Here is a 22343-nt window from a genome sequence, read left to right as displayed (position 1 = left end):
AAGATGTGTATACGTGTTAGACTGTGATTTTCAGATAAATTGTGTTTGAATCGAAATATGAACATGTACAAAGCCTATGATGACTAAAACAGCATGATTCCAACATTTTATGTTGAAATCTACTCACAAGGTTCTTTAGGTTGATATCTACAAGAAGTCAACAAAACGCTATGAGGATCAGAAGTAATCCATTGGAAGGTCCCAATCATCATTGCCATCGGTCTTGCTTTTCCTGGAATTGAACTTCTGGTCACCAAAATTTCTTCTTCTTGTATACTTATCCGACCTTACGGGTCTTTCAATGTCGGAATATTCGTCGAGATCATCTACAGAGCTTGCAACATTTTGGCTGTCCAAGATACCCTGTTTTTTTACATATGGTCACATAAATCCCAACATCAGTTTCTGTTAATTTACATGCAAACAATCTCACTGGACTAGATCCGTTCATGATTTCCTCAGAAGCCTCAATTACTGACATAGGGCTGTCGAATGGGCCAAACGGCACAATTATAGAACAAAAGTAAATGGAAACCAGAGTGCAGTAAAAAATAAATTTCTATGGTTGAACATGTCTATGCCCAAGAAAATGAATTTAAACATCTAACATGAGTGAGTGATACTCAAAAGTTAGTCGCAAGTATATTATGGCGGTAAGTAAACTGTCATATGCAGGCATAAAACTTGGTAGCAAATAAAGCAAACTACAAATCAAGACTAGAGTTTTATTGTGCAGAAAAGAAGTACCTTGGTCAGCCTGTGTATGCGCGAAGCTGCAGCTTCATGCACAATGACGGCATCAGACACAACTTCCAGAACATCCTCAACAAACAGCGCATAGGTACTCACCTAAAATTAGCTGGAATTAAGCTTTGCAAGTAGAACAGTTCATAAAAAACCCCTAGACATGCAAGCCAATCTAGTTCAAATGGTAGGAACTTTTCAAATATTTAGCCTTTGTTTCATTAATCCATAAGATTTCATTTCACCTACCAAACTTGATGGAATATAGGAAATCCCAAATGAATCAAGTTCAAGGGATTCGACAGCCCCTGAATTGATGTTAAAACTGTATCCCCGCACCTAGAAATGCCGCATAAAACAAGTTACATGGTTAAGGAATCAGGAAATAAGTATGAAGACATTAGTGCAATATAGAGTACCACCTTTCCAATTGTTCGTCGACCTGGTGTTACAACTTGGTATCCTACCTAGCAAATCACAACTTAAGAACTCAAATTGTAAAACATTGATACTAAAAGATATTGAACAAGGTATATGATGCACCCAACACCTACATATAATGATCAAATTAGCATTTGATAAGATAAGTTATCACTGAACACATTTACTTGAGCTTTACTGATGCAGAAAACTAAACTAACCATGCAGAAAACAAACACAGAAATAAACTCCATTTGGAAAGAAAGGGACAAGAGTGGACGCTCTTATCAAGCATATACATATATGTCACGGGGAGACAGAACATACCAACGTTTCCAGTCCAACAATCTTAAATTCATCATCATCAATCACACTCTCGTCCTCGACAAGCACAACATCACCAACCTGCAAAGAACAATAAATTGAATACCTTTTCCATAAGAGAAGAATGTTCATAGAGTACAGGCATGAAATATATAGGTGCCCCAAGCAAAATGTACCTGGGTAATATCTTCGAGAAGAAAACGTTCAAACTCTCCCGAAAGCAAGTTTCGCCTCACTTCTACAAACTTTACCATCCACTGCGAAAAGAAGAAAATAGTTCTAAGTTCAACTGACAAACTGGAAACAAAATGATCAAAGGATAGGAACTTTTTATCATAGCATACGAAAATCGAAAGTTTGATAACTTACTGAATTGGTATTCACCCAAAGCTGAGAGACAAATCCCAAGCTGAGGGCACTTTGAATACTGATAACTTGCTTTGCAAGAATATTGGACCTCCTCATTACCTGCCTCCCTTTTCTTAGTTCAACTTTTTCATCAATGTGCTTCAAATTCTCCTCCTTCTCCAACCCATCACCGTCCGCACCCGCCATTCGGACCCGATTCTCCTCTTTTACGCTCCCATTACTCTTTCGATTTCGGTTCTCCTCCCCCGAACCGCCCTCCGATTCCAGAAAATTTTCTGAACCCAATGAAGCATTGGATTCCTCACTGGGATCAATCCCATGTCGCGTTACTGACTCAATTGCCTCACCTTCGAGGTTGAAGAGGTTCTCCCCTTTCTCCTTAAACCCTAAATCGGCCGGAATCCCGAAATCAGCTATCGGATTCTCGCTGGCCCTTCTGCTGAGGAACAAAGACCTCCCATTTCTGGAGTTTGCGAGTTCTGAATTCGTGAAATTGGATGGTTTCGAGCAATTTGGCGAGTAAAAGTAAGGATGCGGTTGGATACGGGAGCTCCAATTGGTTCTGGTAAACCCTAATTTTGGAGATTTTGTGAGAGGAAAAGATAGGGGGATGGAGGGAAGACGGTCGCACATGGTTAACTCAAAACACTCGACTGCAATGGAAGTAGTTGGTATTGAGGTGTGTGTGAGTGAATACGATGTCGCTTTGAAGGTGTAAGGAAACGCCAAGTCGTTTTTTGTGTTCTTCACTTCTTTTTCTTCACTTATTTATAGACTAAAACACTTTAATCCAACCACTACTAAGATCTAATATGATTACATCTAACTATAAAAATAAATAAAAAATCTAATCGTCCAAATTTAAATCCAAAGGATAAAATAATTAAAAATTTTCTTTTAGACGTTTCATATTCTTTCGTAGTGTTCCACGAGTTTCATGGTGTCAGTTTAACGATTTTTCAATATTTATCAAAATCTAAATATTTTTATGTTAGAATATTTCTAAAACTAAATTAGCCTACGTAATTCTTTTTCTATAAAGTTATTATAAGAAAAAATTATCTTAAATTCATTCCTTAACGATCCCAGGCTAAAAGTTTAATTCAAAAGGGTTGGAGTAGAAAAATTATTTTGGATTAAAACCGAAATTTTTTAGATAAAACAAAGAAAAAAAAATAGCAAAAACTTGTCTTTGTGAAATTATTTTAATGCTCATATTTTTTTTTTCTCTTTTCTAATACTCTCTCATTTATGCATAAAAGGATATAATAATACTTTCCTAATTTTTTTTTTCTGATAAAAAGGATTCTATTCTATTAATATGTCAACACAAATATAAAATAAAATCCCTATTTATTTCTCATTATTAACAAAATTATTTTTCCTTAATAACTAGCATTTACCTACACACTTTGTGTGTATGAACACATTTTTTTAGAAAATGAGAAGGAGAAAGAGAGGGAGAGAGAGAGAACGTGGGGGGAAGTAGGAGGTTTTTGTTTCTGGTTTTTTTTTTTTAAATATTAGAGGTATTTTAACATCACCTGTAGGTGAGGTTTCAATAAAAAATAGTAAAATTTGGATCTGTGAAATTACATTATTGTCCATCATTTTTTTTTTGTGTGATAGAAGACTAAGTAGTATTTTCATCATTTTTTAATTGATAAAGAAAATTTCATTAATTAGTAAAGATTATCTCAATTTTTCTTTGATCTTCTTTAATACATCGGACGATCAATCAAAAATTAATAAAATGTGTAATAAGTACAAAAGAGTCCGTGGATATCCGAAACAACCAAAACCAATCGTAGACGCATGGTCAAAGCACGCATCCGAACCCACCAACCAATTGGAGAAAAGCATATTCCCATCCAGTTCCAGCACACCTTTAAAAAAGCCGAATCGCTGCAACTTGGCAGCTCATCCGCCGACCAATCCCCACCCGCCACGTCTCCATCGTCCAAATTCGAAGAACCGAAAAAAATTGGAAGGCTGGAAAATATAAGCGGCAACGCGCCCCCTACGCTCCAGGATTCGTGAAATCAGACGTTTCCAAAAAACCTCCATTGTTTTTGTTCCCCTCTCTCTCTCGTGCTTCGTCTGCACCCTTCCCAAGGTAAGCAAATCCAAACCCTTTTGGGTTTTTCGTTGTGCTTGGATTTCCGTTTTCTGTTTGGTTTCCGAGAAACGGTAGGAAAGTAACAGAAAGTTTGAGTTTTTTAGCCTGAAACAACAACAACGTGTTTTTAGATCTAAAGTTTCGTTTTTTCGGATTTGTTTGTGTAATTGCGCTGAGCTGTTTTGAGATCTGGTAATTGTTGGGATTAATTGCTTTGCTTTTGTTCTTGCCATGGCGGATTACACAATCTTAGCTTGAAATCTGAAAACTTTTGGATTCCTTGATTCAATTTCGACTTCCCCAGTTTGGAATTTCTGCGATTTCGAATTCTGGGTTGTTTTTATTGTGATGCATTTTGCTTTATGCATTAATTTTTGGTTCGTATTGTGTAATTCTTATCATATTAATATTGGTTCTGATTGTGTGTTTGAATGCACCAAATTGTATATCGAATGATTCGAATTCTCCATGAACTTTTTGACAAATCAAGTAAAGTGTTTGGGATTCCTCGATATGTTTTTGAGTCGAAATTTGGGTTATTGAGGGAACTTAATTTTGGAGGGAACAAATAGTTAATGATGTTCTTGGGATAATATGGGAATTTTCAATGAGTTTTGGATTGAAATTAAACATCAACAATAAAGTGCCATTGACCAAACTTTTGATCTTGAAACTGGAACAAGAGCTTTGTTTGACCTGATTTATGTTATAAAGCAGGTCAAACTAAAGCCATATTTGACTTTTGGATTCTTGTATAAATTTTTCTATATAGTTTTGTTGTGAAGATTGTGCTATCATGCTAGAGACGCCTCTTTGTTTTCGAGCTGTTTTTGGTCATGCAGTACAAAGTTACTAACGAACTTTTTTCTTCCTTGTGTTTGGTGTTTGAACTCAAATTTGACAGCCTGATCTTCATGAATTCAAGAACTGCTGAAGCATCCGTGTTTTCCTGTAAATCGGGAAACAAGAATAACCTCTTCTTTGTCTGGATTTTGTTCTGTCTATTGCCAAAGTTCCTAGGAACCCCTTTTGCAATCGTGAACTTGGCAATTGACAGGATTCCATCTAGAGCACTGGCCGTTGAGACTTTTGGATAGGTAAAATCGATAGCAGGGATCAATTTAAGGGTGTCTCTCTGAAGTTAGCATCCCTGCTCTCTACTTGAAAACATGGTTTCCTCTCAGCTACCTGGTTTGACCAAGGCCCACATGTGCAAACCAATTCAGACCCAGTTGCTTTTCCCCTTGGAAACAGTGGATGGTGCGGTTTCAGATCACCTCGAGCTTGATTTTGATGATGTATTTGGCCCTCTACCAGTTCAGACCTCAGTAGAAGTGAATTTGGCTAATTCTGCCTCGACTGAAGATGCTACTGAGCTTATTTATGACGATCCAGTGGTTATTCACAACCGATCACATTCTTTGGTTGGTCCCTCATCCTTTGTAAACCAATCATTGAAGCTCAGCAAACTGACTATAAGTGACACAGAAGATTCAGTGGAACTGGTAGAATGTGTCAAGGGAAATACCTTCAAAGAATTTCAGGAACCTTTTATTGATGATGGTGTCAACGAAAAGCCTCTTGAAATTATTGACGAGAACCCCATGAAGATTGAGAGTGTAGGCATTGAAGATTTTGAGGTTTTGAAGGTTGTTGGGCAGGGTGCATTTGCAAAAGTATATCAGGTTAGGAAGAAGGGGACATCAGAAATATATGCAATGAAGGTCATGCGGAAGGACAAGATCATGGAGAAAAATCATGCCGAATACATGAAAGCTGAGAGGGATATTTTAACAAAAATCGATCATCCATTCATTATCCAACTTAGATACTCATTTCAGGTATTTCCTGCCCTGCTCTGGAAGTATTTGTTCGTATTTACCTTTTCTGTTCTGCCCTTCTATATCATGCTTAAGAGAATCCATGTTGGGAAAAACAGTCTTATGAACCATATCTTCAAAAGATACTGTCAATTGATATACTCAATGTGCTGATTTGGTGACTTTCTTGATGATGACTAGAGGACTAACCTAGTTTAATTTGCTATGCAGACCAAATATAGACTATATCTTGTGCTGGATTTCATTAATGGTGGTCACCTTTTCTTTCAGCTCTATCACCATGGCCTTTTTAGGTACCTTTGGTTTCAACATTCGATATTTTGTTTATTTATGAGCTCAAAGATGCAGACACTTAACTTTTCTCTTTTCTTTTTTCAGAGAGGAGTTGGGACGAATATATGCAGCTGAAATTGTTTCTGCGGTTGCTCACCTCCATGCAAATGGAATAATGCATAGGGATCTTAAACCTGAAAATATCCTATTGGACTCAGATGGCCATGTACATTCTCCCTCTCTGTTTACTGCTCTGATTAATTGCTGCCTATGAATTGTAACTGATTTCATGACCACTGGTTTATTTAACAGGCTATGTTGACTGATTTTGGTCTTGCGAAGCAACTTGAGGAGAATACAAGATCTAATTCCATGTGTGGAACTGTGGAATACATGCCACCTGAAATAGTTCTTGGAAAGGGCCACGATAAGGCTGCAGACTGGTGGAGTGTGGGAGTCCTATTGTTTGAGATGCTTACTGGAAAGGTTTGCTTTTTATTCATTTTCTTCTTGTATATCACGATGATATAGGAAAATTTTCTTGATAGTCAAGGTTATCCGGGTTTGTTTCTTATGCTACTGTAATATTGTCTGTATGTACTGTTTATGTTGGACATTTCATCCATGATGAATAAACTTCTTTTTCAAAACTGATGAAAAAATTATTTTGTTTCTCAATTAGGTAACCCAAGCACAGACGTGCACTTTAGGAATTGTGTCCATAGTTTTTTTGTCAATACAGATCTTATAAGTTGGAACATATATTCTACGGCTAATATCATCTAATATGAAATTAATTTTTCCCTGCTTTTGCTTCTGCAGCCTCCTTTCACTGGGAATAGGGAGAAAATTCAGCAGAAGATTGTTAAGGAAAAGATCAAGTTGCCATCCTTTTTGTCAAGTGAAGCACATTCTCTGTTGAAAGCGGTATATATTTATTTACTCCAATCAACCTTCTTCTCTTGGATAATTTCTGCTTTTGTACGACATTACTTACTGCTACTATATGATTGAGTTTCCTTTGTATGGGATTACATTCTGGAACTATATGACAAAGTGTTCTTTTATCTTAATCTATGAACTGAATCTAGAACATTGTCAAACCACTGCGCCATCACTTCAAGTAGTCCCCAATAGATATGAAAAGACCAGCGTCTTCTATTTTTCCTTAGTGGGTGGCTGGGAACGGCAATGCTGATCCCTGAGTTTTCTTTTGAGCCTTTCTAATCCATGACTGAGAGAACTGACTTTGCTGGTTATGTTTGCAGCTGCTACATAAGGATCCAAGCAAGCGCTTTGGTAGTGGACCTTTGGGGAGTGAGGACATCAAGCGCCACAAATGGTTCAAGCCAATAAATTGGAAAAAACTGGACGCTCGGCAAATCCAACCAAGCTTTCGTCCTGAAGTTGCTGGGAAGCATTGCATTGCCAATTTTGACAAGTGCTGGACTGACATGTCAGTTGTGGATTCCCCAGCCGCTAGCCCAAATGCTGCTGGAAACCCCTTCACGGGCTTCAGCTATGTTAGGCCGGCCTCCTCTTTTCTCCAGAAGTAGACCTCATTTGCTAGCATGTGTCATCCCAAGATGCAAGTTTTTCGACATTTCATATCCCTTCCCTCATAGGATCTTTTTAACTGTGAACTTATGTAAGTTGCTTGAAAGCAGTATCCAGGAGAGAGATTTCTCTTCAGCGGTCCTCTCTTGAGATTAGACCATATGAAATTTCTGCGGACACATTTGCGTCTGTAGAAGTCTGAATGTTGTATTTCCTTTTCAAAATTACTATAATTATATCCACTTTTTATTTAAATTCGTGACATATTAATGTTATGGTAATATCACGAGAATTCTTATAAGCTCTCCAAAATAATCATTTGCCACGTCTACCAATCGTCATCAAGAACCAATTTTCTTAAAAACAATGTTATTTTCTCATGTTTTCTCTTATTTTCCATATTTTTTGTGCATTTGGGGGAAGTAAATTTCACATGTGGATAAATAAGAGGACACGTGTCAAAGTGCCAGCCTTTGCTAACACTTCTAGTAGTTCTCCCACAGAACAAAAGGTTCACACTTCACAACATAACCTCCATACAAGCATGGCCTATCTGCACTCTCCAAGTCTAACCACACTTAAACACAACCCTAAACCTGCATGCTTCCCTCCTTCAAAACCCTCTCCACTTCACAATCTCTGCTTCTTCACAACCCAACTCAAAATCCAGCCTCAGAGATGCAATGCATTCTTCGGCGAAATCTCCGATAGTATATTGGAAACCGCCCTCCATTTGGACCAATTTCCTCCTCTGCAATATGGTTTCATGCAGTTTGAGAGGATCACAGAGGAGCTATCAGAAACACAGAAGTGGGGGTTCCTTGTTTTTGCTGGCGTTACTTGGATATACTTAACCGCGAGGCCGGGGATTCTCATTGGCGCCATTGATGCGTACCTTCTTGCTCCTCTGCAGTTGGTGTTGGACAGCTTGATTGGGAGGAGGAGGTTGAAGAGGACGGACTTTGTGATCGGGGAAAAATTGGGAGAGGGGTCTTTTGGTCTGGTATATTCCGGGGCAGTTGTTCCGAAGAATGTGAATATGGAGGAGATGGTGCAGAGGAGAGGAAGGGGAAGGGCACCACAATTGGATGAGAGGTTTAAGGAGAAGGTCATCCTCAAGAAGGTAAGTAGGTAACTCTGTGATTTATCATGGTAATGATATAAGTATTTACGGTTTTGGGAAACTATGCACAAATAGAACCCCTTACAAACTTTTTTGTGTGTGCATAGTTTCTAAGGTATTACAAGATTGGCTTTGTAGATTTGATCATTTACTTTATTTATCAGTGTTTTCTGTGATGTGTAAAAAGATTCATCTGATTTTTTTTTGGAATGGAAAATGCAGGTGAAGATTGGGGTTCAAGGGGCTGAAGAATTTGGCGAATTCGAGGAGTGGTTTAATTACAGGTTGTCTAGAGCAGCACCTGAAACATGTGCTGCGTTCCTGGGAAGTTTTGTTGCTGATAAAACAACATCACAGTTTACGAAGGGTGGAAAGTGGCTCGTCTGGAAATTCGAGGTACCTACGCCATTCGTGGATCACTTGTTCGAAAATCTAAAGCATTTTGCTCTAGATTCAGATTATTTAGATCAATCCATGACAGACTGCTTTATATGATGATTACGAACTCAGTGCTATTTTACATGTGATTTTAAATCCATGACAGGGAAACCAAAACCTTGATGATTACATGAAAGATCGGAAATTCCCTTTTAACTTGGAGTCTGTCATGTTTGGACGTGTCCTGCAAGATGTAGACTCCGTCAAACGCAGTGCATTGATCATCAAGCAAATAATGCGTCAAATTATTACTTCGCTCAAGAAAATCCATGACACGGGCATTGTCCATCGGGATGTAAAGCCAGCGAACTTAGTAGTAACAAAAAAGGGACAGATCAAGCTCATAGATTTCGGGGCAGCCACTGACCTCCGGATTGGAAAGAATTATATACCAGACCGTGCCCTTCTTGACCCTAACTTTTGTCCTCCTGAACTATATGTGCTCCCAGAGGAAACACCGAATCCTCCTCCTGAGCCTATTGCGGCCTTACTTTCTCCGATTCTTTGGCAGGTACTACACTTTCAACCCTTTATTTGCGATGCCAAATATATAAAAGCTATGTTGCTTTGCAGGAGGTATTTGGATCAGAAAAAAGCACGAATTCTTGTTTTAAAGCATAGAAAATCTGTTTACGAGATGAATCAGACGTTGTGATTATTGTTGCAGCTGAACAGTCCTGATCTGTTTGATATGTATTCTGCGGGAATTATACTACTGCAAATGGCAATACCATCCTTAAGGTCTTCAGCAGGCTTAAAGAATTTCAATTCAGAGATAAAAATGGTTAAATATGATTTGAATAAATGGAGGGACTACACTCGGTTGAGGCCTGACTTGTCACTTCTTGATCTTGATTCGGGTAGAGGGTGGGATCTGGCCACAAAGCTTGTTTCCGAGAGAGGTTCCCTTAGAAGAGGGCGCTTATCTGCCGCTGCTGCTCTAAGGCATCCTTATTTCTTGCTAGCTGGTGACCAGGCAGCTGCAGTTCTCTCAAAATTAAGTTTTACCAAATAGTGAGCTGCTTATGATGTGAGTTTGCCCAAGTAAATTTTCTGTGGTTTGTTTTCTTTATTTCTTTGGAAATACAAGTCAAAATCTGATTCGTCGTGCATAATAAAAGGCAACCTTTCCTTTTGTCACAGAAACTGAAGAATGGAGAGGCTCACAGACACAAGGCGTTGCCCACTTAGGTTGTGATGGTTGCCATTTTGCATCCGATGAGACCTAAGGTTCTCGCTTCCAATTTGCCACTCCATCGGATGCAATTACAAGAGTTACAGGTCTTCAATTGTTTTTCTTTACTGGTAATATTATAGCAGAGGAGGTATACACATATACTCCCCCAACCCCACTTTGTAATTCATTCTACATTTACCAGTACTCTCTGTATCGGAAAGCTCATTTATGTCATGAGAAAGTAACGAAATCAATCGGTTCATGATCAACCTAGTAATATAGTTTTTGACAATGTTTCTTTTAGTTTATCACGCAAAAATTACAGCTCGCAAGTCCATATTTGCAGACTATTGGAATCGACAAGAATTGCAGTTTGTAAGTCGATATGCATGACTTTCATGTGATCGGGGAAGAGTTCAAAACATGTTATACTACCTTCTTGGCAAAACGAACTCCCCTTATTTTTTCTATGAAGAGTAAGATCACAGAATACATATAATACATATCAATGAAGAAATGACGATTCAAAGCATACAGCGTTTACAGATCATCGTGATGTAACAAGAATGCATCTAGTGGATTCTTCTTCTTACAACCCCACCGGCATTTCCAAGAACATTGAGAGTTGAATAGGCCAAGTCTTGTGGAGTGAAGGGCTATGATGCTTGATGTTGAAGGAGATTTTGAGAGAACAACTGCATACCCATCGTCCATGTAGTCCGTTCCTTCTGGGAAGAGCTGCCACAAAAGACTCCCACCTCCACTCCCTCCTTTCTTCATAGAATTGAATATGGTCTTGTACACTGTGCTGAGAAGGGTGTCTCTAAATGATGAATTGTAGCTGGGGTCTTTCGAAGATACGCCAAACTCGGAAAACATGACCGGCATTCCAAGATACTTTTCTGCATCCTCAATGTGGGCTTCCATCCATGACTTGGTAAATTGGAGATGCACATCAGAGATTGATGATGATATCCTTCGTCAACGAATTTATAAAACTTCAATCAGAAATTGTATACTCAAATACATTGTTAGGAACTAAGACAATTTATTTTCAAAAGTTACCAAGAGTCTGCATAAATGTGAACAGAAGCAAAATCGACACCGAAAACCTGGTGGTTCCTTATGAAATCAGTTCCAACTTCTTGAGCATATGGATTTGGATTGAATTGAACTCGGTCAGGTGCTGAGGGACCATAAAATCCTTCCAATCCAATCTCTACCAAGTGTTTCGGATCAATGCTCTTAACATAAACTGCCATTTCTTGTATCCAATCCTAGAAGACAGAACATTACAAAAAAAAAAAAAAAATGATAAATTCCAATAAAACACAGACACAGACAGTCATATCTGTTGAAGAGTATAAACCTGCAGTTTATCGCCCGAAGGATCTGAGGTGCATTGAGGCTCGTTCATCAGTTCCCAAGCGAAAATTGTGGGATCGTCCTTGTAAGTTATGTTTGTGAGTGTATTAACTCTATTAAGCACCGTCTACAACAACGAATATGCATGAAGAAAATCACTACAAACTTAATTAACAGGTAAATTAAGCACAAAACAGACGAGCGTAAGATAATCAAGGCTTGTAAATAATGGTTTTTGACTTGCCTTAACGTGGGCCTTGTAGTAGCTTTTGAGTGTTGGATGAGAGAAGAAGTCGTCGTCAGAAGTCAAATTCACACCAGCTGCTTTTCCCCATTTAACATATTGTGATTTTCCACCATATGCATCCCAGTTGTTGGTTAAAGATAATATGAGTCTGATCTTGTATTTCCTTGCTTCACTTATCACAAAATCCAATGCCTGCAACTCATCGTACGAAATTCACTTAGAATTCAGAGAGTAGTTCGAAAGCATTGAACAAACAAGTGGTTAGGGATTTTGCCTTGAAAACTTCTTCGTCATAAACTGATGGGGATTTCTGAAGAGCTCGCCACTGGCCGTCGTTGAAAGCCCAAGTCCTGCAAACAGTTAGTCCGACCGAAGATGCCTGTTTAAACACATCAGTGACTTTTCCTTTTGTGGATTGATCAGCAGCAAATACCATCAGCCAGTAAGTGTTGAATCCATTCACATAGAAAGGTTGATTATTCACCACAAATTGGTTCCCTTTCTTCTGCACTAAGTGCCACTCATCGTCTTCCATTCCGCCATTCACCTCTTCAACCCTACACATATAGGAACATATACATTACGCACATAAAATAAAACTTGACATAGAAAAACAAAAGAAATACACTCTTATGGGTACCAATCATTTGGGCTCGGATACGTTAAATGATCTTCGGCTTCCTCCGCCACAGTTTCCATTTGCTCAACTCTACTGGCATCAAAGAAAGTAGAACTACAATGGTCGATGAAAATCATAAAAATGGTCACCAAAATAATGTTCTGTGGCACCATTTTTCTTTTGTGGGCATCCAGGACATGGATTTGGACTTGAGAGAATGCATTTTCTTTGGGATACGTATTTATACGTATGGATCAGATGATGTCTACACAAGAAAAAGTGTTGGAATTGAAGAGATGATCACATTTCAAACTTTGAAGGGAAGGCAAAACAAATTGCTTCTTGGCTCCACAATGTGTACTGTTTCAAGGGTAGGAGTAAAGTTGCAGCTAGTATCAATCCCTAATGCACTTTCAGTTAGGTCCTACAACAAGGTGGGTTGAGCAGTAGCAAACTAACATAGTTATAAAAACTGAAAAAATTGAGACGAGAAGATTAATGTGTCCGAAGAGCGAAAAACCGAAAACATTTTAGAATAATGTAAAACCGATAATCCGATGTTTATTTGTGATTATGGTTAGATAGTGTGTTGCTTTCAGTTTCAGCTCAGATGTCATGATCATCATTTACATATGATGGAGTAGAGTGCATTTGATCATCTAGAGAACTCCTAGAAAACAAGAACTAGGCTGGTTCTATATATGCATAAAAAAACAAAGTTCAGAGAGAAAGCAAGAAAGATGGATTATTTACCTTTTTTCTGCAAAAACTTGGTTACTTTGTCAACAGCTCATGAAGAACAAGAAGAAAAGGAGGAGAGGGAAAGCTGAAAAAAGGAATGCATGTCTTTGTGTCGGTTGCACTGCATTGCGAAGGTAGGTAGCTTTTCGTTTTCCTTTTCTTTTTGCCTTTAAGGTCTTTGTGACTACACGTATCAATATTCAGTACCACAAGGATTGTCGAGTGCTGTGTTGTCTTGGCCAAAGCTGTTTGTTCTAGCTAAAGGGGTTAAGTTTTTCCTTTTGTGTTGCGGTTGCTTGGGTTTTGTCCCCCACTTTTTTCAACCAAAAAAATGCCGAGTGTTGCCGAGTCTTACTCAAACAACCAAAGAGTCATCGGAGACACTATCAGCAACTTTCCCGGCCGCCATGGAATCAACTGACCACGTTAACCCATGGTAGATCCGCCATTCCCGACCACAGGCTTAACCCACGTGAATGTTGTGAACTATACACAAATTGGTATGGTTTTCATATGCAAAGCTAGTGTTTGATTTACTTGTTCACAACTGAGGATGATGAGAGGATTCTAAATTTGTAAGAATTGTGTTAGGAGGACTTTTGCAGCCATTGCTTGTGAGACATCCATCAGCTACCAAAATGCATCAGGGCATGATAGTAAATTACATAAGTTTGAAAACTATCGAAAAACTTTAGAAAGCTCTTATGTAACAGATCATCAGTGAGCTTCTTCTCTCAAAAAGACGTGAAGTGAGCTCAAAACATACGTCAGAGCACACTACTCTAGAAAACTTGTCTCTTAGTTCTTAGGTAATAAGTTAACTTATATCTCACCATGTGTATCGTATGCATTATTCTCCTAGAGTTTATTATAAATGTTTAAATCTATGCACCTGCTTGGTAACCATTTCTAGTTTCAGCTCTTATCTTTTTGTGCTATAGATAAATAAAAAATATGCAGAAGAAAATATGAATGAAGAATGTGAAGGAGGATGGTGGAAAAAAATGTGAAAAAAATGGCATAAAAAGTAAAGACTAAAAATCAAAAATTGAAAACAAATTTATGTTTTGTTTGATCTTTATTAATTAATGAAACATTCTTTGTCAACCAAAAGAAGGTGAAAAGACTACTTAGTCTTCTATCACACAAAACAAATGATGGGTAATAATGTAATTTCACAGGTCCAAATTTTACTATTTTTTATTGAAGCATCACCTATAGATGATGTCAAAATACCTCCAATATATATATATATATATATATATATATATATATATATATATATATATATATATATAGTTAAAAAAACAAAAACCTCCCACTCCCCCCCCCCCAAGTTCTCTCTCTCTCCCTCCTTCCCTCTCCCCTTCTCATTTTCTAAAAAAATGTGTTCATACATACAAAGTGTGTAGGGTAAATGCTAGTATAAATTATAATATCATTGATTTCTCCCTAGTCACTCCACCCTTCCACCACCTCCCTTATCATTCTCCATCCCTCATGCATGTACGTTAATCTTTTCAAATGATAGAGAGAGGGAATAGGGTTTCTCCACTCTATTCTCTCTCATTCTCTTTTCTCCTATTGGAATGGTTACGACTAATCTACATTAACATTTAGAGTTAACTTTTATATAAAGAAAGATAGACAAAGAAGAAAGTGTGAAAGGAGAAGAGAAAATGAGATGAAATTTGGAGAGGAGACAATCCTACTCCTTCAGAGAGGGAAACGGAGTTTTTTTTTTTTTTCCAATGCTCAAGCATTAAAAAACAAGCGAAATAATCACCAGGCAAAGGTTCTCTTTGAGTTTCCTCTCGCGTTGTCGATCGAGATGAAACAGGAGATGAACCAGTTGTGGTTGGGACATATAATGATATCATTTGTTGCTACGCAGCTCGGATCTATCAACGTGAGCACTACATCTGTAATCCGTACACCAAGCAATATTGGATTGCTCTTCCTATTCCTTCTGGATTTTACGTGAGTGTACGAGCAGAGTTAATATGCAGTCTATATGACGCCAGTGTTGCTCGCAATGAGATGTTGTATTGGTGGGGGCAAAGATTTTATCCATACTCCAACAATAATGCTAGTACTTCCTCTACTACTACCATGAACAGAGCTATGAAGGGATCAAAATGGTCCCAGGCCTACCTAATAGTTTTTCACACAGAAAAACTAGAGTTATCATTATGATTTCGAAATATTTTTGAGGGTATTAGAGCTCAACCAGAATCTTTTCCTTGTTTTTTTCACTGGGTTTGATTTAAGACTGGTGGTTCTTATGCAATTAACCGACGTCACTGTGAGTTTTAAGGGACTTAGGTGATCAGAAGAGGAGAGAGACGAAGTAAGCAAGTAAACTGATTTTTATTTTTATTTTTTAATACATTACTTGAAGTTTTTTAATACTATTAGTTCTGCGTTTTATCTTTTTTCTTATTTTTTTTCTATTTCTCTCCTCTTTCCTTCCTCCCCTCACTTAAAGGGACTTTTATTTTGAATCTGAGTCATAATGCTAGACATGGGAGTTGAGTTGAGAAAGATGATGACAACAAGCACATCATACTAAACACAAATGATGGTGGTTTGTAGTTAGGACATGTCAATTCCATATTTTTCTGAAATCAAAAGAGCATTTTAAGGTAAAACTTTTGACCCATTCGGAGCCAAAATTCAGGCTCTGCCAACTACTACTAATATATTGGTGTTAGTATTGGGAATTGAAAGATGAACACGCGACAACAAATGGCATTCGGTGGATAAAGTTCTCCTCGACCAAAATGGTTACGAAAAAAAAGTCTCGATCCTCGTTGGATTTTCTTTATGAGAATCTTGAGAATCCATGAATTGTGTCTATTTATCGTACATCGTACGGTTATAAATCATTTTAAATATTTTTATTTAAAAATAAATATAAACAGTACTTGACAAAAGATGATTGCACAATATACAATAAACAAACACGATTTACGAATCTCCATGATCTTCACCAAAAGAATATGGAGAGATTCCTACGGGACGAAAAAAATAAAGTCTTGGCCCTCTGGGAGCATGGGGAACAGCTATGTCTGGGAAAACGCGGTCACAGTGCAAGATTTCCAACCAAAGTAATTTGGACATAAAGCTGTTTGAACACTTGTACATTTACAACGTTCGATTGAAAAGCTTAAATCCATCGTTCTCAATTCTGCCATTTAAAGGTAGTGTTATTATTATTATTATTTTTCCAAAGAAAAGGGAATCGTTGGTGGCGAAATCGCGACAGTGTATCATTTCGAAGGTTGAAAAAATTCACAAAAGTATTTCAACTTCTTTCTGATCATATTGTATGATTTACTAGCACCAAGAAGTTATAACAATCTGTAATTTAAAGTAATGTTTGCAACGCGGAAAACGTGCTTTCCCATTGTTGATCCCTTCCTGGCCAACCCTTTTTCGGTCAAGAATCAAGATTAGTTTTTTATCTTTTCTACACAGTTTCGTTAAATTGTTCATTGAAGTATCAATGAGTGGGATCTTTAGCATTTGAGGTGTTTGCTACTGCACAGAGCATCGTCATCCAAAATTTTAGGGAGATAAGCTTTAGTACAACACATGAGGCGAGAGATCATCGCAAGAAGTATATATTCATTGCAATGTAGATATTATTGTCACCATATCGCAAATTAAATCTATGTAGTCGTGTAAAAAAGTTAAAATGCATGTTATTGCATCATTGACTAAGAATATCACCATAATGTCAAATGTAAGTGTTGTTTTCTGCATTGGGCAACCTTATAGGAGGCATGAGCGAAAGAAAAACTTGAATGTAACACACGAATCTATGTGAGTGTGTTACATAGATTCGTGTGTAACACACTTGAGTGATTCGTTACATTTAGATCACAACCTATGTGAGTGTGTTCTCGAATAAGTAGTCTCATTCAAGACGTAGCCAATAGAGACTTAAGTGCAACGACACAATGAGAAAGGCACAAGTGTATCCCAATTACGAAAAAAATTTATGTGTGCTCGAAACAGGACCGGTTCACCAAATGTTTTATTACAAGTGATTGAAATTTTTTTTTCAAATATTCAATTACTTATATTATGATATATTACATACCATATCATGTTCTCGACAAACTAAAGAGAAAAAAAAAAAAAAAAAAAAAAAACTCTCTCATTTGGCCTAAATTTTAGCCATTGTCATTACAAGTTTACAACGAGTTTCGAATCGTTACATGCCACCTACTAAGGTATAACCCTATGGGCCCCACTTTAAACGCGTGTCCCTCCTGTCATCATCACTCAATCACTGATCTGTCATCCAGTACTCAATGAGAAGCACTTTCCAGTTTGACAAGCGGCACCTCCCAAATTCCGACCCCACACGGAAGGTCAAACCCGCCCTTTCCCAGTTCAACCCCCACTAAATCTGAGCTGGCGATGGCATCCGCCGAGAATACTCACACAACCAATGGCAATTTCCCAGAAACTCTCAGCACCACCAAGTTAAACAGCTAAGTAAACAGCAAGTTTGCCATTAAAACCAGCTTCCCTGATTTCTGTTTCTGCTATTTTCCCAACTTGCCGATTCCACAGAGCTCTCCCGAAACCCGATACTTTCTCCGGCGGTTTCTCTCCGATAAGGTATACCAAAACTCTCACCTTCTTCTTGAAAAAGCTTAAGATGTTCTGTTCTAGTCAAATTCCTTCAGTTTGATTAATTCAGCTTGATTTCTGAATTTTTTAGTCGATTTTCCGATCTGGGTTATCGAAAAAGTATAGATCTTGATCTTTTCTGGTAGTTTTCTTCTGCTGGGTTTACTTTTTCTTTCTGCTGGGTATACTCAAATCCAAAGTGGGTATGATTATGAACACTGCTGGGTTTGTAGCTGTGTTCGTCTTTGTATTTCTTTCAATCCATGTTGTTTTGTCTGCTAATTATGTCCCATCTGATAAAATCTTCCTAAACTGCGGCGGTCCTCCCGAAACCACCGATTCCGATGGCCTGAAATGGACATCGGATGTGGGCTCTAAGTTTGCATCCGGTGGAAATTCCTCCACCACTTCCGCCGCCGCCACTCAGGACCCTGCAGTCCCTGACGTTCCCTTCATGACTGCGAGGGTCTTCCGCTCCAAATTCACCTACAAATTCCCGGTTGCATCCGGTCGAAAGTTCATCCGCCTATACTTTTACCCTGCATCCTATTCCGGCCTCAATGCCTCCAATGCTGTTTTTACTGTCACTGCTCAGTCCTATACTATTCTCAAGAACTTCAGTGTTGCTCAGACAACTGAGGCTCTGGATTATGTTTATATTACCAAGGAGTTTTCTGTCAATGTCGATGGCGAGACGTTGGATGTTTCGTTTGCACCCTCTGCCGGGGTTGCGAATGCGTTTGCATTTGTGAATGGGATTGAGATTGTGTCAATGCCTGATATTTACAGTGCCACTGATGGTACTACCATGATTGTGGGTCAATCGGCTCCCTTCTACATTGATAATACTACTGCACTTGAGAATGTTTATCGGTTAAATGTGGGTGGGAATGATATCTCGCCGCCAGATGATACGGGTCTGTTCAGGTCCTGGTATGATGACACCCAGTACCTCTTAGGGGCAGCATTTGGGGTTACCGAAACTGCTGATCCAAACATGACGATTAGTTACCCTACGAGCATGCCTACATATGTTGCACCACAAGATGTCTATTCCACTGCCAGATCAATGGGGCCAAATGCACGAATCAACCTCAATTACAACTTGACTTGGATTTTCTCAATCGACTCTGGATTCTCGTACCTGGTTAGGCTACATTTCTGTGAGGTTGCCCAAAATATAACCAAGGTTAATCAACGAGTATTCGATATCTTTCTCAACAATCAAACTGCTCAGTCTGGAGCTGATGTTGTTGCCTGGGCCGGAGGCAATGGAATTCCGGTGTACAAGGATTACGTGGTGTTTGTTCCAAATGGGAGTCCACAGGTGGATCTATGGCTTGAACTGCATCCAGACACTAGTAATAAGCCAAATTACTATAATTCGATCCTAAACGGAGTTGAGATATTCAAGATTAATGATACAACCGGTAACCTTGGAGGGCTTAATCCTGTTCCTCTTCCCAAGCAGGATAACATTGATCCAGCCAAGGCTAGACTATCAGCAGGTCATGGCAAGCCGAAGAGTGGTCAAAGAGCAATTATCTCTGGAGGAGTTAGTGGTGGAATTGCCGTAGCCCTCGTCCTTGGTTTCTTGGCTGTTTGTGTGTCACGCCGCCGTAGACAAGGGAAGGACGCAAGTTCAAATGATGGGCCATCTGGCTGGCTCCCTCTTTCTTTATATGGAAACTCACACTCTGCAGGTTCTGCAAAGACAAACACAACAGGAAGTTATGCTTCCTCCCTTCCTTCAAATCTTTGTCGACACTTCTCGTTTGCTGAGATCAAATCTGCCACCAACAACTTTGATGAGGCTCTAATCCTCGGGGTGGGAGGCTTTGGAAAGGTTTACAAGGGTGAAGTTGATGGTGGAACAACCAAAGTAGCAATCAAGCGTGGAAGTGCACTGTCTGACCAGGGTGTGCATGAATTCCAAACTGAGATTGAAATGCTCTCAAAGCTTCGCCATCGTCATCTCGTTTCTCTGATTGGCTATTGTGAAGAAAACTGTGAAATGATCCTTGTTTATGATTACATGGCTTACGGAACCCTGCGTGAGCATCTGTACAAAACTCAAAAGCCCCCTCTATCCTGGAAGCAAAGGCTTGAGATTTGTATTGGGGCTGCTCGCGGTTTGCATTATCTTCACACTGGTGCCAAGCACACAATCATCCACCGAGATGTGAAGACAACTAATATTCTCTTAGACGAGAAGTGGGTCGCAAAGGTTTCGGATTTTGGACTGTCAAAAACAGGTCCTACATTGGACAACACGCACGTCAGCACTGTCGTGAAAGGTAGCTTTGGGTATTTGGATCCAGAGTACTTCAGGCGGCAACAACTGACGGAAAAATCTGATGTCTACTCATTTGGGGTTGTCCTTTTCGAGATCTTATGTGCTCGCCCGGCCTTGAACCCAACGCTTCCAAAGGAGCAAGTGAGCTTAGCAGAGTGGGCTGCCCATTGCCACAAGAAAGGCATTCTGGAGCACATCCTCGACCCTCATCTCAAGGGGAAGATAACGCCAGAGTGCTTCAAGAAGTTCGCTGAGACAGCAATGAAATGCGTTTCAGACCAAAGCATCGACAGGCCATCAATGGGAGATGTTCTTTGGAACCTTGAGTTCGCTTTGCAGCTACAGCAGAGTGCAGAAGAGAGCGGCAAGGGTATCGGTGGACGAATGGACATCGAGGAAGAGGAGCCCCTCGTGGACTATAAAGGGAAGAAGGACCCCGACGCAATGCCCGGCTATGATGGTAATGTAACAGACTCAAGGAGCACCGGAATGAGCATGAGCATAGGCGGCCGGAGCCTAGCTAGCGTCGACTCTGATGGTTTGACACCAAGTGCCGTGTTCTCGCAAATCATGCAGCCTAAAGGACGTTAGGATCGAAGGCACAGTTCATCCCTCGAATCAATTCAGGCAATGAAGTTTGCTGTTTGTTTGTTTTTTTTTTTTTTTTTTTTTTTTTTCTTCCACTTTTCATTCGTTTAAGTTACCGTTATTCTCCAAATATTATTTGAACCTTCTTATGATTTGATCACGTTTAATTGTAATTTTGTATCTATAATATTACACCAAGAGCTTGAGAATATGTTTTATTACTCCACTATACTTGCTATAGCATTACCGATTTCGCTTTCACATTTCTTTTGTCCGTCTCAACCAACTGGTCTAACCTAATTTTTCGTTTTTATAGTATAAACTGGTCTAACTCAATTTTTTTTCAGTGTACGAGTAAACCAGTTTGTTATATCAAGTGTCATAATACAAGTGATTGAATTTTTTTTTCCAAATATCAAATCACTTATGTTATGAAATTTAATGTACCGAACCGTGTTCTTGACACGTTGAAAAATTTCTTGTTGTTGGGACCATATCATGTGAGTTGGGACCATGTTTAAATGCCGCGTATTACTGTCAGTAATGCAAGACAAATGACATTTAATTTTGTTTATGATCCTTGTCCATTTAGATTCATGAAAGGGACAGAACCACAGCAGAAGAATATTTTGGCTGTCACCGCCTCACAGCAACGCTGAGCAGGCAACGTGCCTGCCTGTCTTAGTGGGATTGTGACTTTTTTGTCACACGTCCTTTATGGTTTGTGAAATGTTGACCCTTGTGACCCTAGTCAATCTTGGCTTAATTTACCGTTAGATTGTTTGATCTTTACATCTCGAGAAATTTTTTGGTATGATCTTGACATTGTCATGTGGTTATACCGTAAAATTAATTTGTCTTATTTTATAGCACATGAATCTAGTTTTCACCTAAGTCCAAGTTTTTATCAGTATATTAAGAGAAACTGTTTGAGGTACTAAAGAATTTGTGAGAGAACGTAAGGTGTAGGTAAACGAATTGGTTGACGGTATATGCTAGTGTTTGATGTTCTGCGTCGAGAAGTTATTCGATGTGATTGTAAGATACGTGTTCCATTCATTATTATTAATTTCGTCTCTAATTATATTATGACACATAAATTAGTAACATGTGACTATAATTTCATTTAAGTTTTTAACCTCGACGAGTTGTCGGGAATGGTGTAAGGAGGGTCCGCACGAGTTTGTGAGAGGAGGTTATACAACCTGGACCTACCTTGAGGAAAAAGACGATTTAAGACAGAAACGATAACATGGTTTCCAACTGCTTTGCAGCTTCATTGGTGTTGCATAGCAGAAACATGAAAATTTGGCTAAAAAAAATGAAACATAGGAAGTTTGAAATTGCTTTCTGAAGTAAAAAAAATCTTAGATTTTTAATCTTGAAAGATGTTCAGACGATTGGTCGTATTTACAATCCAAAAAAAAATTACAAAAAAAAATAAAAAAAAAAAAA

At 38.7% G+C, this 22343-nt stretch overlaps 5 protein-coding genes across 5 annotated transcripts; 3 read left to right on the top strand and 2 right to left on the bottom strand.

Annotated features, from left to right (window-relative positions):
- Positions 1 to 14: 14 nt before the first annotated feature.
- Positions 15 to 2498, bottom strand: LOC137745878 (uncharacterized). Its single transcript, XM_068485912.1, has 7 exons — positions 1858 to 2498; positions 1665 to 1745; positions 1492 to 1569; positions 1167 to 1211; positions 994 to 1083; positions 748 to 849; positions 15 to 363 (listed from the first exon to the last, which is right to left on the bottom strand). Exons 1-7 carry the CDS (start codon positions 2488 to 2490, stop codon positions 178 to 180), a joined length of 1215 nt encoding a protein of 404 aa, XP_068342013.1. The 5' UTR covers positions 2491 to 2498; the 3' UTR covers positions 15 to 177.
- Positions 2499 to 3801: 1303 nt separating this feature from the next.
- On the top strand, positions 3802 to 7902 carry LOC137744832 (serine/threonine-protein kinase AtPK2/AtPK19-like). The gene is made up of 7 exons (XM_068484641.1): positions 3802 to 3973; positions 4881 to 5817; positions 6028 to 6110; positions 6196 to 6316; positions 6403 to 6576; positions 6913 to 7017; positions 7359 to 7902. The coding sequence occupies exons 2-7, from the start codon at positions 5146 to 5148 to the stop codon at positions 7644 to 7646; spliced, it is 1443 nt and encodes a 480-aa protein (XP_068340742.1). The 5' UTR covers positions 3802 to 3973; positions 4881 to 5145; the 3' UTR covers positions 7647 to 7902.
- An 88-nt stretch (positions 7903 to 7990) lies between these two features.
- LOC137744831 (serine/threonine-protein kinase STN8, chloroplastic-like) lies at positions 7991 to 10657 on the top strand. The gene is made up of 5 exons (XM_068484640.1): positions 7991 to 8770; positions 8993 to 9166; positions 9315 to 9719; positions 9876 to 10238; positions 10352 to 10657. Exons 1-4 carry the CDS (start codon positions 8027 to 8029, stop codon positions 10221 to 10223), a joined length of 1671 nt encoding a protein of 556 aa, XP_068340741.1. The 5' UTR covers positions 7991 to 8026; the 3' UTR covers positions 10224 to 10238; positions 10352 to 10657.
- Positions 10658 to 10795: 138 nt separating this feature from the next.
- On the bottom strand, positions 10796 to 13111 carry LOC137744833 (mannan endo-1,4-beta-mannosidase 6-like). Its single transcript, XM_068484642.1, has 6 exons — positions 12638 to 13111; positions 12272 to 12554; positions 11995 to 12189; positions 11755 to 11877; positions 11451 to 11662; positions 10796 to 11361 (listed from the first exon to the last, which is right to left on the bottom strand). The coding sequence occupies exons 1-6, from the start codon at positions 12787 to 12789 to the stop codon at positions 10926 to 10928; spliced, it is 1401 nt and encodes a 466-aa protein (XP_068340743.1). The 5' UTR covers positions 12790 to 13111; the 3' UTR covers positions 10796 to 10925.
- A 4756-nt stretch (positions 13112 to 17867) lies between these two features.
- LOC137744882 (receptor-like protein kinase FERONIA) lies at positions 17868 to 21119 on the top strand. The gene has a single exon (XM_068484692.1). The coding sequence runs from the start codon at positions 18210 to 18212 to the stop codon at positions 20889 to 20891; it is 2682 nt and encodes an 893-aa protein (XP_068340793.1). The 5' UTR covers positions 17868 to 18209; the 3' UTR covers positions 20892 to 21119.
- The last annotated feature ends 1224 nt before the right edge of the window (positions 21120 to 22343 follow it).

The sequence above is a fragment of the Pyrus communis genome, chromosome 9, assembly GCF_963583255.1.
Source record: "Pyrus communis chromosome 9, drPyrComm1.1, whole genome shotgun sequence".
Lineage (NCBI taxonomy): Eukaryota > Viridiplantae > Streptophyta > Magnoliopsida > Rosales > Rosaceae > Pyrus > Pyrus communis.
Note: the sequence above shows the minus strand (reverse complement) of the source record. Positions and strands in the feature narration are given on the sequence as shown.